Source organism: Anopheles stephensi, chromosome 2 (assembly GCF_013141755.1).
Source record: "Anopheles stephensi strain Indian chromosome 2, UCI_ANSTEP_V1.0, whole genome shotgun sequence".
Lineage (NCBI taxonomy): Eukaryota > Metazoa > Arthropoda > Insecta > Diptera > Culicidae > Anopheles > Anopheles stephensi.
In genome coordinates, this window is record NC_050202.1 from 35462819 (window position 1) to 35477457 (window position 14639).

Here is a 14639-nt window from a genome sequence, read left to right on the forward strand (position 1 = left end):
TTCCAGTTAGTGGCATCCTTCAATGTCAATCGCTCGTGGTGACACGGCCGATCGGTGGTCGAGCTTCAAGCGAGATGAGTTAGTAAAACCAACAGAGAAAACTTCATCAAACGACACTTTAGCTCGTTCAACAAAACACCAACAGATGGGAACACCAACACCGTACTCATGCGGATGAATTATCTTATCTTACGAGAAGTGCAAACAAACAAACACCTCTCGCCTTGGCCACTATGCTGTTTATTTGTACGACCTCTGTCCTATCGTTTACTGCTGCTTCCCCAGCGTTGGAAAGATGTTGACGTACCGGTGTATTTATTTTCACAAGTACTCAGAATTTGAGTGGTTTAATGCATCATTATGTTATGTCATTATTAAGCTTTTTACTGATAATAATAACAAAATTTTCATTTCATAACTTTTGCTGTAAAAACTGTTCAAAATGTTTCAATTTCAATACTCTTTCTTAATAAAAGTAAAAAAAGCTATTCAAACAGCTTTCTAAAAATAAACCTCTCTTTAAAAAAATGAAAAAAAAAACTTTCAGCAAACTGTGAATATTAAATTGAAAGTTTCTTCGCAATTCTCCGACTGTGTTTGCGACGAATATCTAGTCTGGGTGTATGCGATGGTAAATATTTTGTTCCACGCAGTCAACTTTTTTTAGTGTGCATAAATTAGCCCCATATAACACCAAGCAAGCCAGTCCATTCCATCTTACTGTTCTTTTTCAGCTCTAACTGCAAAGATGTCTTGGCATTTTCTGCGTCTTACGGCTCTCCAAAAGCGTTACCCGTGTTCGTTGGTGGGGTTGGTTTAGCGAGTTTGTATAGGCGTATATGAACGGCCATTGCCGCATGATCATGCTTGCCGTAGTAGTACAGGCGCTTTGGCACAGCAAGCGACACCCACAAAATGTGGATTCAAGTCAATTTTTCGCTCTTTTTCTTTGAGCCTGTTTGAGTCTGTTTATTTTGCACAAGAATACGGAACTGTGCCCACGACGGTCGAACAGCCGGGACGGGCGCTCTTCCGTTAGCGAAATATCACCCAAACATACGACCGCACACACACACACACACGAGAGCTTACGCCCAGGTCCCTGATCAACGTGTTTAAAGCTTAACGAATGGCATTCCAACCTAGATTTGAAGTAGCTTTGAGACGATATGAGCATAAATTGCGCACCAACTTGCATTGGTCTGTGGGAGTACTATTAACGTTCCTAAGAGTACAGCGTCTTGCATCACACCCACCCAGAAACAAGGACAACTATAGTACACGTATTCGCGTCTCTCCGTGCCCTTTGGTGCTTGCAGTATGTAGGGCACCAACAAAAGCATTTCACACTACAGTAATATTTCGTTAGAGCGTTTGAACCGACATCTTGATTACACATAAGCATTGTTTGCTGCTACTAGCTCGAAGAATCACAAATAAATATGCCCAAGTACACGTATGATTGAATCAAAGCTTACGTCCATCCCTTCTCTGGCGCTCGATCAACTGAGATCAACAGTCGGTGTGCTTGTTTGCTTGAGCATACTAGCACTTTGGACATCTTGGAGGCCTGCTGGGTCGCCATCGACAATATCGCAATGGACAAGCAAATATGGCACCCATTTATGGTACACGTGACTCTTGTCCGTAGCTTTGAATATGCTATTTAGGATCATTTACCCACCGAACTCCGAGGAGGAAGGGGTCGGGACGCCGCACATACACACGTGAAGAAGCCAGCAGTTCTTGGTGGTCTCCGTTCGATGCTGAGCTTATATTTCATCATCATTGTTCAACACTTATCCTTGGCCGGCCCTAATTCGGCCAACAATCCGAGGTTAACCAAACCGGGGTGAGCGCCCCGTCGCTGAGCCACCGGGAGTCAGTTCATCGGGGAACCACCAACATTGATTGATTGCTTCTCACCCACCAATTCGAACGCCACCGACCACTAATTTGAAAATGATAACCTCCAAATATGCTCAAGAAAACACGTTCAAGTTTATGGACTCTAGCGCTATTATCATGATACTGGGAATGGGAACTTAAATTTTGACCTCAGCCATGTTTAAAAATTGATGACATTGAGATCAAGCGTCGCGCAACTAAACATTGTCTAAAACATGTTTATCCATTATCCAATCACGCAGATGTGTGATCATGTTACAACAGAGGCAAACGAAAATGACATACTCATACAGCTGGTTTGCTATGAGCTTATTTAATCGATTTTTGCCGAACGTTATCATACTCCACCGTAGGGATAGGCTTCCGATGGCACAGTACGAACCTGCGTGTGATGAATTCAATAAAATAAAAAAACCGTTTCTTTGATTATGGGTTGTCATGGTAGTAGAAGCCTGAAGCTTACTTCGTTCAATTTTCTATGACATCATTCAAAAGATGTTTCGCAAAGCCAGAATCAAGCTACCTCATGTTAGGGTCAATTTTAACATGTACCCCATATTTGTTGTGGTGCTCTTGCAACATATAATGTATCCATCCATTTATCTACCAAATATTACGATAGGTCATAAGAGCTACAGAAATAGCGATAAGAAACTTACGGTTGAACCGTTCCTTGAAGTCTTCGTCGAACCCGTTCTCGATGGCGTTCTCCAACGCGTCCATGGCGCTGTTGATGCTTCGCTCGAAATCAGTGTCGCTATCCATGGTGAATATGGCCGTCGTCGTCGGCTCACCGGGTTTTGTGTATTGCACTCGTAGATCAAACAACTACTGATAGTGGATGATTGATTTTCGGCTCTTCTTCTGCTGTCACTGCTGCCACCATATGGGCGCCGATCACTGATAAAACATGGTACACACAAATTTCCGATCACTTGGCCACCACTACTCACTCACATCAATTATTTTAATAGCGATATCGCACCAAACTTCAAACCATTTCCACCGAGGGACTTATATGCTGACCACTTAATAAATTACAAATTTTGTCACTTCACCTTTTTTCTCCTTTTTTATCCTAAAAATTTCACACGCAAAACACGTTGAAGAATATAAACACATCTAGCAAATGACCACGTTATTTCTCACTTTTTAACATCACCACCGCTGTTCCACCAATTTAGCTTCCTCTGCTAGCTTGCGTCATTTTAATTTAAATTTTTTAATCCTGTATTCACTAAACAGAGTGCGAGAAATCCTCTTTTTTGCTCCGTTAGCCTTAATCGCGAAGCAACCGCGGATAAGCGCGTTTGGCGGAGGTCTGTTTGCCCGAGCAAAACACAGCCCTGCTTGGGCTTGGCCAGTGAAGCGAACAAACGGGTATTGAATGGAGTTTTCTCACTCGACTGAACGTCGTCGCATCCCATTCTCACACCAACGTAATGCGCTCGTCGTTCATGCTTTTTTTGTTGCTGGTGCTGCTGCTACCTTCACTCTTTCTCGCTCCCACCTGGGCTCCATTTGTCGCCCGGCCAGAGATCGATCGGCCGGTGGCATTCCAGTGCATACCCACACACCAGCACTTCGGAGCGAAGCTCGTCATAATCTCCGTGTACGTAGCAACCATCATCATCATCACCACCACTACAAAAGGAACCACGAGGGACAACACAAAAATATTATGCGCGACAGGTACCACCTTCTGTCGGCCGTATGATATCATCGTCCGCGTATCAGAATCTGGTCGCGTCGCTGGCCGTCCTGCAATGAGGCATACCGATCCCGGGCAAACGCACACTGCACTGCACTGTTGCTCAACCTAGGCTTTGATCCGACTGGAAGGATTGGATCGATTGAATCACCTGAACCTTCCACGCAAACTAGCGCTGAATGTCAGTAACAGCCACACACAAAACAAATGCCGCCGCACGCCTGATCGAATGCAGTTTACTAAAACTTTGTTCTCGTGTGTGTGGTAGGGTATCCGAAAACACACGGTGCGTAGGTTAAACGCTAGGCGGATAGTGAGTTGCACATGCTCATCGCAGTTGTAAGATGCGCCGAAAGGTACGTGGAATTATTATAAATGTTTTTTAAAGAAGCCTTACCGTGCGGGAAGAATTAAAACAGCTCTAGAAATTTCGGCTATAATCCTGAGTAGAAGAACAAATCATGAAACATTGCTCGTTTCCATGGCATCAAGCAAGGCACGGGGGTCATACCAGTCAGTTTGGTTTGATCGATAGTTCTCTTTTCAGTTAACCATTTACCACAACAACAACAACAAAACCCTATAAGGACGAAGGAATTATCCTCGCAGTGTTTTTTTTTTTTATTGCGTGTGCTAATTTTCCCCATAGCCTTTGCGTGCTTAACTACAATACAACGCAGAGAGAAAAGTTTTTAGTCATTCAAAAATCATGAAATATAAAAAAATTAACTATCTATCCGAACTATCCTTGCTTCGTTATTTTTCATTTACTCATATTGACTGTTTTTAATTAAGTGATTATTTAGACAAATATATCGGATTGCAATTTATATAGTACAATGCAGTAACACTACAAATTGTTTCTTGTTTTTACAATAATTAAAATAACTAGAAAAAGCACTAAATTTTTTAACGGTAACTTTTACTTCAAAAGGATTCTTTTTGCATTTACCAATTTATGTATATTCGCTGTAATATACTCACACCACATCTGTTTCATGCCTGGATTAGCATGCAAAAATTAGGACCATATCACGCTAGACAATATCCTTTTCACGTTTTTGACCTCCATCTGGTTGGCTGGTTTGTGTGTCTGTGTGTGTCTGTCAGTTACGCCTTAATTAAATTAACACCGCGTAAAGCTGTCGCGACAAGAATAATCGTTAGCTTTTCTACACTCTGTTCCATGCTAGCACGCCACAATGCATCAAATATTTCAATCGGAGGGTACCCCCTAAAGTATAGTCAACAAAATATCAAAAATTCTCTAAAAGTAATAAACATGTTCTTCTCAACACTGATCGCGCATAAACAAACACAACTCACTTGTGAATTTAATTTACACCACTAATTATTTCTCTTTAGCACTATCGCCAATTCTTCCCGTAATGGCGCAATATCCTTTTTCACATTTGTCACCACCGTTAGTAAAACACTTCTTTAAAAAAAAACATGCAGCTACTGCTCGTCCGTGCTGCTCAAACGTGCCCTATTGACTGACCGAATCGACCGAATCGGTTAGATGGTTGACGGCGGTGGTGTGTTGCCTGGCGACCACAACAACAACCCTCTAATCATACGCGTGCACTGGGGGTTTTCCTAGCCCTCTCGCGGCATAGCGTTTTACCTTTGCGCTTACATATGTTTGTGAACGACCACCACCACCACACCACAGCTTTCATGACCCATTGATCAGTGTGCAGCAAGGTGAATTTGGCCGCCCAGTACTTTTGTTTCACTTACGATGGATATATGTATGTATTGCGCCGATGTGTGTGTGTGTGTGTGATATAAACCTGTTTTGTCGCGGCAAATCGTAAAAGGGATTTTCATACCCATGGCAACGTGGTGTTTTCGGTACAAATCAACAACAATAAGAATTTCGTGCAACACTTGCTTTACAGGATCTTTATAAATGTTCTCGGTACTTTAAGCTCGCAACAACATATTTCCACTTACCACAGGCAGTTACGTGTCCATTTCGAAACACACCCTAGAACGTAACCTAGGTAACCTTTCGCATGTCCCACTGCGCCTTCGTGATCGCCAAAAGCTTGCGGTAGAACGATTTCTTTTAATCTGCACGCTACGTAATCGATTGAAGTGCATCAATCCACACGATGATGCCCCCAGGGGAATTCGTGGTTGTTACGGCCCCATCATCAGCAGACCGCCGATTTGTCTTCTATTGAGAAACAGAAATCTTCCTACACAAGAAAACAGATTCATTTTGTACTCTTACAGGAGGTTGGATGAGCCTGAGCGTGTACATTACATTCTTGACGTAAAATCTCCCAAACGGCACCACTTCGTGTAACCTGTTGTCACGGGAAAAAAGAACCTGTTTCGAAATAAGCAAGAGAGTATCGACCTTGAACATGAACTTCCTTCACACGGGCCAATCATCAGGAGAGACACGAGATGGCTCGTTTCACGACAGCTAAACACGCACACACACACACACACGAAACACAGTAAAAAAAGATAAACAACCCTTTCGGAACTGGACCATAAGGGCCAAACAGACCAACAGGCGTAATGTTGAAATAAAGTAAGTTTTATTACCGTTTTTGATCAATTTTAATAGTAATAGTGTGTGTGTTAATTCATTACGTTTGTCGTTCAAGTTTTTGTGTCTTACAGTTACTACTACTACCATCTCGATCGATTTTCTCTCGTTCAATGCACACCGAAAATCAAAATTGCTTTAAGATATACGATTCTCTAAACTTTCGAAGAAACTTATTCAAACACGAACACAAACCACTAACCTAAGTGTATTGTTTTTTTTTCCTAACGAAAGCTCAAACGCAATCCATCTTGCATAAACGTTCCTAACTTGCATATTAGTTATTGGTCAAGTACCATATACTCAAGATTGTCCTAATGAAAATAGTGCTATAGTAGTAAATGTGCTGGGCATCGCAAAACTGCTAATCTGGACATTCAAAAAGTTGAGACGATTTTTACGTTCCAGAAAGAAAACAGATATAGCAAGTACTCCCCGAAGAAGCTCTGAACTTATGAGAAAAAAGGCAAAAAAAGTCTCTAATTCAGGACAGACGATGATATCGACCCGATATATGCTACGAGTTAGTAGAAATCATTAAAATTATTTTTTGAAGCCAGACATCATTCTTCCTGTCTGGTTGGCCTTTTTGTCCTATACGAATTAATTTTCATTTCTTGATCTCAAAAATCGCCTTTTAATCCAGCTAATTTCTTCTTTTTTTCGCTGTCCAATTTTGCGTTTGCACCACAGCTTAGTTCACTACCAATGCAGAGAACATGGAACACTGGTTTTTCGAAAAGAACTGCTCTTCTACTGCCTTAGTACGTGTGCCACAACAACAGCTACTTCAAAAACACGGCCATCATATTACTATTATTCGACCCGAATAATGTCGGCCATTGTCTAGTAGCTGCAAAGCAGACAAATAACCTCTCATTTGTGTGTCGCCCCTTGTAGCATCGACGGTTTTAAAAATTGCGGAATGCAGTCAGTGCCTCATCGGTACTCACTGACTGACTGACTGACTGACTGACTGACTGTGTGTCGTGTCGGTTGGTGTTTCTTCTGGCTGATACACTACTGTGATCGTGCGCGCGCGCGTCACAAAATGCAATTAACCCGCTCTATTCGTTGATCAACTCCCCATAGTAGGCGGTCAGTGCGATTAGCTTACGGTCGAGGAAGTTCTGCTCGATTTCTACCGCTCCGTTCGGTCCGGCCAGCATCGTCAGCTGCTGCGTGTTGGAGTTACGCGGCAAGTAGAGGGCAATGTTTTTACTCACACGCTGGGCAGCCTGCATTAGCTGGGTGGCCGGCACGGGCAACAGCGATTGCTCCAGATCGTACACTTCCTCCTTCAGATAGCCGGGACCACCCCACGGTGGCGAAAGGTACACCACGTCGGCCCGCAATCGATCCACCAGCTGCATAAAATCGCCAACGATAAACTCGATCCGGTCCGCCACCCCGTACACCGTCGCATTGTGTTTGGCCATTTCAATCTTCCGTGGGTCGATATCGATAGCGATCACCTTCTGGCAGCTGAACGCGAACTGTATCGTGTTGCCACCGCACCCACAGAACGCATCGACAATCAGGTCCGAGCGGCACCGTTCGGCCGTGTGTGCGGCCACCTTCTCCGGTGTGACCGAAAACCAAGACTCCCGATCCAGCCGGATGCCCGAATCGAACAGCGAAAATAGGGAGAACCGCTTGTACCAGTACTTTAGCAGCGACCGATCGTTCGCAATGTCCGCTGGCAGACTGGCCACAAATTTGGTTTTGCGCTTCTTTTTCTTCTCCTTCTTTGTGCTCGCTAGCGCAGGCAGGGTGCATCCGCTTTCGCTCGATGCAAGCGCTGGTGGGTCGATCACACCCGTCTCACCCGGCCCGTCACCACTCTCCAGCGAGTCAACGTCCCGCTCGATAGTGACCGGCAGCTGATTATACTCCAGAATCGTGCTCGAGCGTACGCTAGCTCTCCCCACCGTGCCAGGATTGGTTTCATCGTCGTCGTCGGAAGAGGTGTGAAGCAGCAGTGCTTCCGGAGCGGCAGAGTCCACCTTATCGATACCGCCTGCTGCCGGCAGCTCGTTCCCATCGTCGTCGAAGTACGTGTGCTTCGGTTTGTGGTGTTTCATCTTCAACACCCGATTGTGCAACCGAATGTGCTTCTTGCGGTACACTACCTCGCCGGAGATGTTTATGATCGATTCGGTTTCGTTTGCCGGATCGGAGAAACAGTATCCCATCAGCTCGAAGGCCGCCTTCAAGCGTTCTTTCGGCGTTTCCTCGTTATCACTCTCGTGGCTGCGCTTCAGATTGACTGGTTTCTCGTTCGGTGGTCTATCGTCGCCTCCGTCCCCTGCCGGTTTCCCGAATGCCGTCGGTAAACCGTACGATTGCAGCACCGTCGTAAGATCTTCAACCGATTCCGCCGGTTTGGCAGCTTGCGTGTCTTTGCTGCTGCTGCTCGGGTGCTCGTCCTGCCCATCCTTAGGCTCGTCGGTCGCATCTTCCGCTTGCGATAGACGCATTTCCGCTACCATTTCGGGTAGCTGATGTTCCGACTGCTGGAACTGCTGGTGGTAGGAACGGGGGGCTGGCTCGCCCCGGTTTGCCCCACTATTGCTGTTGCGCTTTCGCTTGTGGTACTTGGAGTTTGTGCTTCGTTCGCCGCAACCCGTACTCTGATCGTCGTGCGCGTGTTCGGCCATAAAGTGGTGGTACTGTTTGGCGTACAGCTCTTGGAAGTGCTGCTGCCACAGAATTTGCCAGTACTGCTCGCCATCCATCGCCGCCTCTTCGTCGGGCGGTATCGGTGCTCCGGTCGTTCGATTCCCACCACCGACCAGATACTCCGTTTCGAGCATATCGGAGCTGTTCGAGCTTTCGTTGGACATTTCCGAGCTGAGACTCTCGGACAGATTCGAGCTATCCGAGCTTACCTTGGAGCTACAAAAGTCGTAGCTAGAAATTGTCATGCGCGTGACATTGGTCATGGAATCGGTAGTGCCTACCGTAAGCGGTATGCTCGACGTAACCGAATCGCACCGCGGACTTAGGAGCGCTTCATTTTCGCAGCTACCGGAACGGTGCGCGCACCAAAGCGCATCGTCTCCGGTACCGCCGCCACCGCCACTGCCTCCCGCTGCACCGTCACCGAAAGGCAAGGGCCAGTGTGCCGATTGATAGGTGGACTTTGTGTAGGGATGCGGTGAACAGGCGGACACAACGATTTGCATGCTGGTGGTCGTGATTGCATCGTTGTCGAACGAAAAGTCTTTATCCACCTCGGTTGCGGTCCCCGGTGTGGCTTCACTTTTGTCGTGCGGTGTATTGGTTCCGGTGGCCTGGTCGTGATCTTCCGGCTCCAGGTACTCCGGGTTGATGTAATCACTGTACTTTTCGATCCAAGACGCCCAGATTATTGCTTCACCGTGCTTGCTCCAGTACGTTTCCCATGCATCGTGCAGATCTTCCCGTCCGAATGCCTCCGGAAGACTGTTGTTACGTTCCATTAATGCAGCGGATGGCACATGCCCACCGCCACCACCACCACCACCACATCCCGCATTGCGCTCGTTATCGTCGCTATTCGTCCGACCGCTCTCGAGCAGCTCATCCTTGAGCGATAGTTTCCGTTCATGGATTCGTTCCGACAGGTCAGCACCGCTATCGCTGGAGTGTAGCCCGGATGTTACAAAACTTCTCACGGTGGTGGTGGAGTTGCCCGTCGTCTTCAAACCCGTCGCCACGTTTTGCGAACCTGCGCCAGAAGCGTACAGCACGTGCTCGTGCTCATCGGTGCTGCAGTAGTTGGTATCGGAGTGGCTAGCACTGGCACTGAAGTAGCAGCTGGCGTCACTGGTAGTGCCCGCATCGCGATCACCCCACTTGGAAGGCATTTTGCGCACACCATCCCGCCCGAAGCTTAGCTGCTTTACCAATGGTTCCTCGATAAACACGTCGTCCACCTCAGCGCGATCCAGCACATCCAGCAGCTCGTCGGGTGTATGACCCCCAGCCAAATATTGTACCTTTTGCGCTACGCCATCAGCAGCAGCAGCTTTAGATTCTGCCGTTTTTACAGCCACCGGAGAGCAAGACGACGGCTCCGTTTGACCGATGGTATCCATCGATGGAATCAAGGGCACGGAATCACCACGTTCCAGGGTGGACACGTAAACATCGTAGTAGTTTTTGATGAATACACGACTGCACAGGCAATAGATGCTTTTCTTCTTATCCTTCACCAACGGATGCGACAGGTAAATCTCTGCTAGGGGTTCCCAGTGACCCTCGGAAGCACTCATCGTGTTTTTGTCCCGCTGCACGACTGCCACCAGCGCTGAAACAATACAGGTGTGTGTTAGTCCCGTTCCAATGCCTTTCTTCGGTTCTGGAAACACCCATCCCCCAGCCAACTACACACACACACACACGCTTCTGGCTGGGCTGCACGGGTTTTCGCTGAAACTTGTTTCAGTGGGAAAAGATTTGCATTACGCGATTTTACTTACCATCAAAAAGCACCACTGGGAGGGGATTTTGGTTTGCAGTACCTTTCAGATCGACATTTTTTATTTACATTCACAAGAACTCAACTCGCGCCAATGTAAACACAAACACCCGAACATGGCCGAAGTTTGAGAGGACATCGCGATGAAAGGTGCTGTTTTAGCACATGTTGACAGTTGCAACCGGGGGTTGAAATATTTCGCAGGCTCTTTTTAGTACAGTGATTAGAATGTTTCCGTTGGAGTGAGTACTATTCTAAAAGAAAAAACTTCACCCTATTTTGGTTTCCAAAGATACAATAAAGACGAGAAGTACAAAGTTTTATTGAGCTTTTTTTTTAATATTCAAGTGCAATCCTGTGTGGGTTGTATCTCTTCAATGTTCCTACCACAAGCCTCGATGGCTTTAATTGAGCTGTTCTAATTATCTGTATCAAAAACGAGTAGCACAGTAGTTTTTAAGTATTCTTATCCAGCTTCACGTGCATCATGATTTGCAGCAGATACTAATAGGCTGTCTAGTCCTTTAGTCCTCTAGTCCGAAAAACTGTGGCAAATCACAACATCATCAGTTGAGCAAACAATTTAAACTGTCCATATTGATTCACCGCGCAAAAACAGAGGACAGAGCATGAATTTTTATTTGTTATACCGGTTCGTACGGGTTTACCACAGCCATTGAATAAACGAGACCCCATTCAGAGCACTAAATTTTTGCACTAGCTGACACTGAACCACAGAGTTTAGTAAATAGAAGCTGTTTACTGTTATCGTGACGTCAGGAGGAATTTTGCTGATCTAATGAATTATCCAATTGTTAACTGATTGGCGACACGTGCGAGATATACTACAACTCAAAAACAGTGCGCCAACCAACAAAAAAAAAAAAGGAACAACAAGGCGCTATTTATAAATATGCTATTTGTTCACATGAGAGTGTGGTAGATTTGTCTCGCACAGACGACATAAACACGGGAAAGAAATATTCAACTTGCCGAACGAGAGCACTTAGACTTTTTGCCATTTGTTCTGCGTCCCAACGAATGCTCCAAGACGACAGCCGTTCCCAAGAAACGCTGAAGCCAGACGGTTAGAATTAGTACAGGTTTCAGTGCCATGGGTGTGTCGTGCATCATACTCGCGAGCCGCAAACTAAAGAGGCGTTTAAAATGCCAACTCTTCGCCTTAAACATATCTAACGTGCAGGCGTGCATAGGCGGCATTTTTGCAACAATAACGGTGGTCATTTGTTTCCTTAACTTCGAACTGATTCGCAATCAGTTCGGTGAAAGATCGGCTGCCGATATCAACCGATGGAGGCTCGACCATCTAGCGAATGCTTGCAAGCGATGGAACAATGGAGGACGTAAGTTTGTTAGGTGCTTGCTTTGGTTACCAATTATGTTCGCCAATTCTAATCAACGAATTTTTATATCTGTATTTGTAGACACTAACCTTCAACCTGCCTTCTACCTGCACAGCAAAAATCACAGTTTGGTGTATTGCTTAGTGTTTAAGGCTGGTACAAGCAGCTGGTTTTACAACTTCAACTCGTGGGCAGGATACTCGGAGTACGAGATAATGCACATCGACAACCTGTACCTGGCGCGCAAGTTCTACCCCAAGGAAAACCGTCTTACGCTGATGCAATCGATGCAGCACTCTTTCTCGTTCATTATCGTCCGCCATCCGTTCGAACGGTTAATGAGCGCATTTGAAGACAGGCTGGCGAGTAGAAAAAATGCGTACTATTCACGCGTTGCCCAGGCCATCTACCGGCGGTATCATCCCCTGGGACAGGGCACTGTTTCGTTTCGCGACTTTGTCCAGTACATTCTCGATGACGTGCGGCACAATAACGGTACGATTGCGTTAGACATTCACTGGTGCCCTATTAACAACCTGTGCACACCCTGCCTGGCAAGGTATGATTTCATAATTAAATTAGAAACGTACCAGCAGGACGTGGCGGCGATGATAGAGGCTGCCAAATTGCAAGGAATCGTGAGGCTGGCGCAAATAAATCACGTTCGAAAGGAGCCGGTCCGGACGCTGGCCGCGAAATATTTTTCACAGATCACGCGAGCGCAAATGGACAAATTGTACAGTATTTATGAGATGGATTTTGAGCTGTTTGGCTATTCGGCGGAAACATACTTTCAAATACCGAAAGCACTAGTGTAAGTGGCGACCCGCGACACCCCCTCTCGTAGCGAAGGTAGACGTGCAGGAACATGAATAAATGTGGAACGAAATCTGTTTTTATTCGTTTTATTCGTACTTCGTACTTCGTCCTTTAATCATGTGAACTTAAAATGGCCACACAACAATTAACCCGAACGCAGTTAGCATCGTCACTAACTATCATCGAAGGATACGCTATATATAGATTTATTTGAAAACATGAATAAAGACCATTAAATTAAACTCAACTAGCTAGTTTAATTTCTTTATACAAAGGTTATATTAAAAGCGTTTAAATGTTGAAAAGATTATCTTGCGCGATCTCTTTTTTGCGTTTTAAGTATTCCTGCTACGCGCGATCGATATAAATTCCACGGAAACAGCCACAATTATTGTTTTCCCATTTATCAATCGATTTACTTTTATTTTCGCTACCATGAACACACAGCTTAAAATTCAGTCATTAGAACACCAGCACCACCACCACTTTGAAGGTTACTTAATAAACTGCAAGTACCGTTCGGGTGAGTATTGGAACAGCTCAAAATCTAACCGGTACAGTTCGTACAGATCGTCAAACTGTTGCTGGGTCAGTTGCGAAAAGTACTTTTCGATCAGTCGATGCAAAGGATCGCGGCGCGAATAGTTCATGTGCGCTGGTTTAATTTTCCCCTGCAAACCCGTCCGATTCGTCAGGTATGCCAAGTCGGACCCGAACGATTCCATCTTGATGATCGAGTCGTACCGCGCCAGGCACGGCGTACACAAATCATTGATCGGTCGCCAATGCAGATCGGACGGTTGACTATTGCGGGCCTGATCGACGACGTACCGGGCAAAGTCCTGAAACGATGGTACCCCGTACTCGTTACCATCGTTGTGGTAGCGTTTGTAGATTTTATGCGATAGATTTTTATAGTACGGATGCAGCTGCCCAAGCAACCGCTCCTCGTACGCACTGATCAAACGTTCGAACGGATCGCGCACCACGATGAAGGTGTACGTGTTTTTCATGCTCGTCAGCAGCACGCGCGGATTTTCCCAAGGATACTTTTGCCGGGCCAGCATAAAGTTGTCCGTTTTGTCGTCCAGTATCTTCTCCTCACTGATGCCGGCCCATCGATTAATGTTATAGAACCAGGTGGTGGTGCCCGACTTGAACACCAGGCAGTACAACAGGCTCTCGTTTTTCACGTGAATGTAGAAAGACGTTTCTATTGTATATTCTACAAATAAAAGAGGGACACAAAACGGCAATGCATAAGCTTGTGTTCACATTCACTGCTGCTCGCTCAACACGTACTTCCTCCGTTGTTGGTGCGCTCGCAGGCCGCCCGCAAATGCAACAAACGATCTCGATTTATTTCTTCGACCGATTTCGTTACAGTTCCATCCATGAGCAGCACTACACAGAAACATACTAACGTACCGACGACAATTGTCGCCGTTATGCAGCGTTTAAGCTGCGATCGAACTAAAAACGAACAGTTCAGTGTTACCATTTCGATAGCTGCGATGTAACTGAGCTGAGCTGGGCGAACCGCGCAACTGGAATGCTTCCCTGCGCATCTCACGCTAGAAGGTGATCTTTTGCGTAACGTTCGGCTATGTGTATCGCAGGTAGTTTAAAAACAAAAGGCAAACATCTAGCTCACCTATTTTTGAAAAAATGGAGATGTACAATGATTTGATTGTTGTGCGAGCGATGAACGATACTGGCGTTTGGGATTACTTATGACTTATCACACGGACACTGTCAGCAATGCGTGTGTGTATAGAGCGGTAAACATTCAAGATACTAAAT

At 45.8% G+C, this 14639-nt stretch overlaps 4 protein-coding genes across 18 annotated transcripts in view; 1 reads left to right on the forward strand and 3 right to left on the reverse strand.

Moving 5' to 3' along the window:
* The window catches only part of LOC118507368 (putative uncharacterized protein DDB_G0277255), a 32303-nt gene extending 27190 nt beyond the window's left edge, over positions 1–5113 (reverse strand). For 7 of the 15 annotated variants that reach the window (XM_036045803.1, XM_036045796.1, XM_036045805.1 and 4 more), the window contains exons 1-2: positions 4946–5112; positions 2568–2986 (exon numbers count right to left, since the gene is read on the reverse strand). In XM_036045803.1, coding sequence (XP_035901696.1) covers positions 2568–2673 — 106 coding nt within the window. In that variant the 5' untranslated portion in view covers positions 2674–2986; positions 4946–5112. Of the gene's footprint in view, positions 1–2567; positions 3553–3607; positions 3625–4603; positions 4854–4945 lie in introns of those variants that run through there. The other 8 variants (XM_036045809.1, XM_036045802.1, XM_036045808.1 and 5 more) reach the window with 5 other exon arrangements.
* Positions 5114–6155: 1042 nt separating this feature from the next.
* LOC118507369 (trimethylguanosine synthase) lies at positions 6156–10768 on the reverse strand. The gene is made up of 2 exons (XM_036045810.1): positions 10655–10768; positions 6156–10482 (listed from the first exon to the last, which is right to left on the reverse strand). The coding sequence occupies exon 2, from the start codon at positions 10445–10447 to the stop codon at positions 7256–7258; it is 3192 nt and encodes a 1063-aa protein (XP_035901703.1). The 5' UTR covers positions 10448–10482; positions 10655–10768; the 3' UTR covers positions 6156–7255.
* An 859-nt stretch (positions 10769–11627) lies between these two features.
* Positions 11628–12922, forward strand: LOC118507371 (carbohydrate sulfotransferase 8-like). Its single transcript, XM_036045813.1, has 2 exons — positions 11628–12017; positions 12099–12922. Exons 1-2 carry the CDS (start codon positions 11768–11770, stop codon positions 12833–12835), a joined length of 987 nt encoding a protein of 328 aa, XP_035901706.1. The 5' UTR covers positions 11628–11767; the 3' UTR covers positions 12836–12922.
* Positions 12923–13026: 104 nt separating this feature from the next.
* Positions 13027–14363, reverse strand: LOC118507372 (carbohydrate sulfotransferase 11-like). The gene is made up of 2 exons (XM_036045814.1): positions 14139–14363; positions 13027–14061 (listed from the first exon to the last, which is right to left on the reverse strand). Exons 1-2 carry the CDS (start codon positions 14335–14337, stop codon positions 13331–13333), a joined length of 930 nt encoding a protein of 309 aa, XP_035901707.1. The 5' UTR covers positions 14338–14363; the 3' UTR covers positions 13027–13330.
* Positions 14364–14639: the final 276 nt, after the last annotated feature.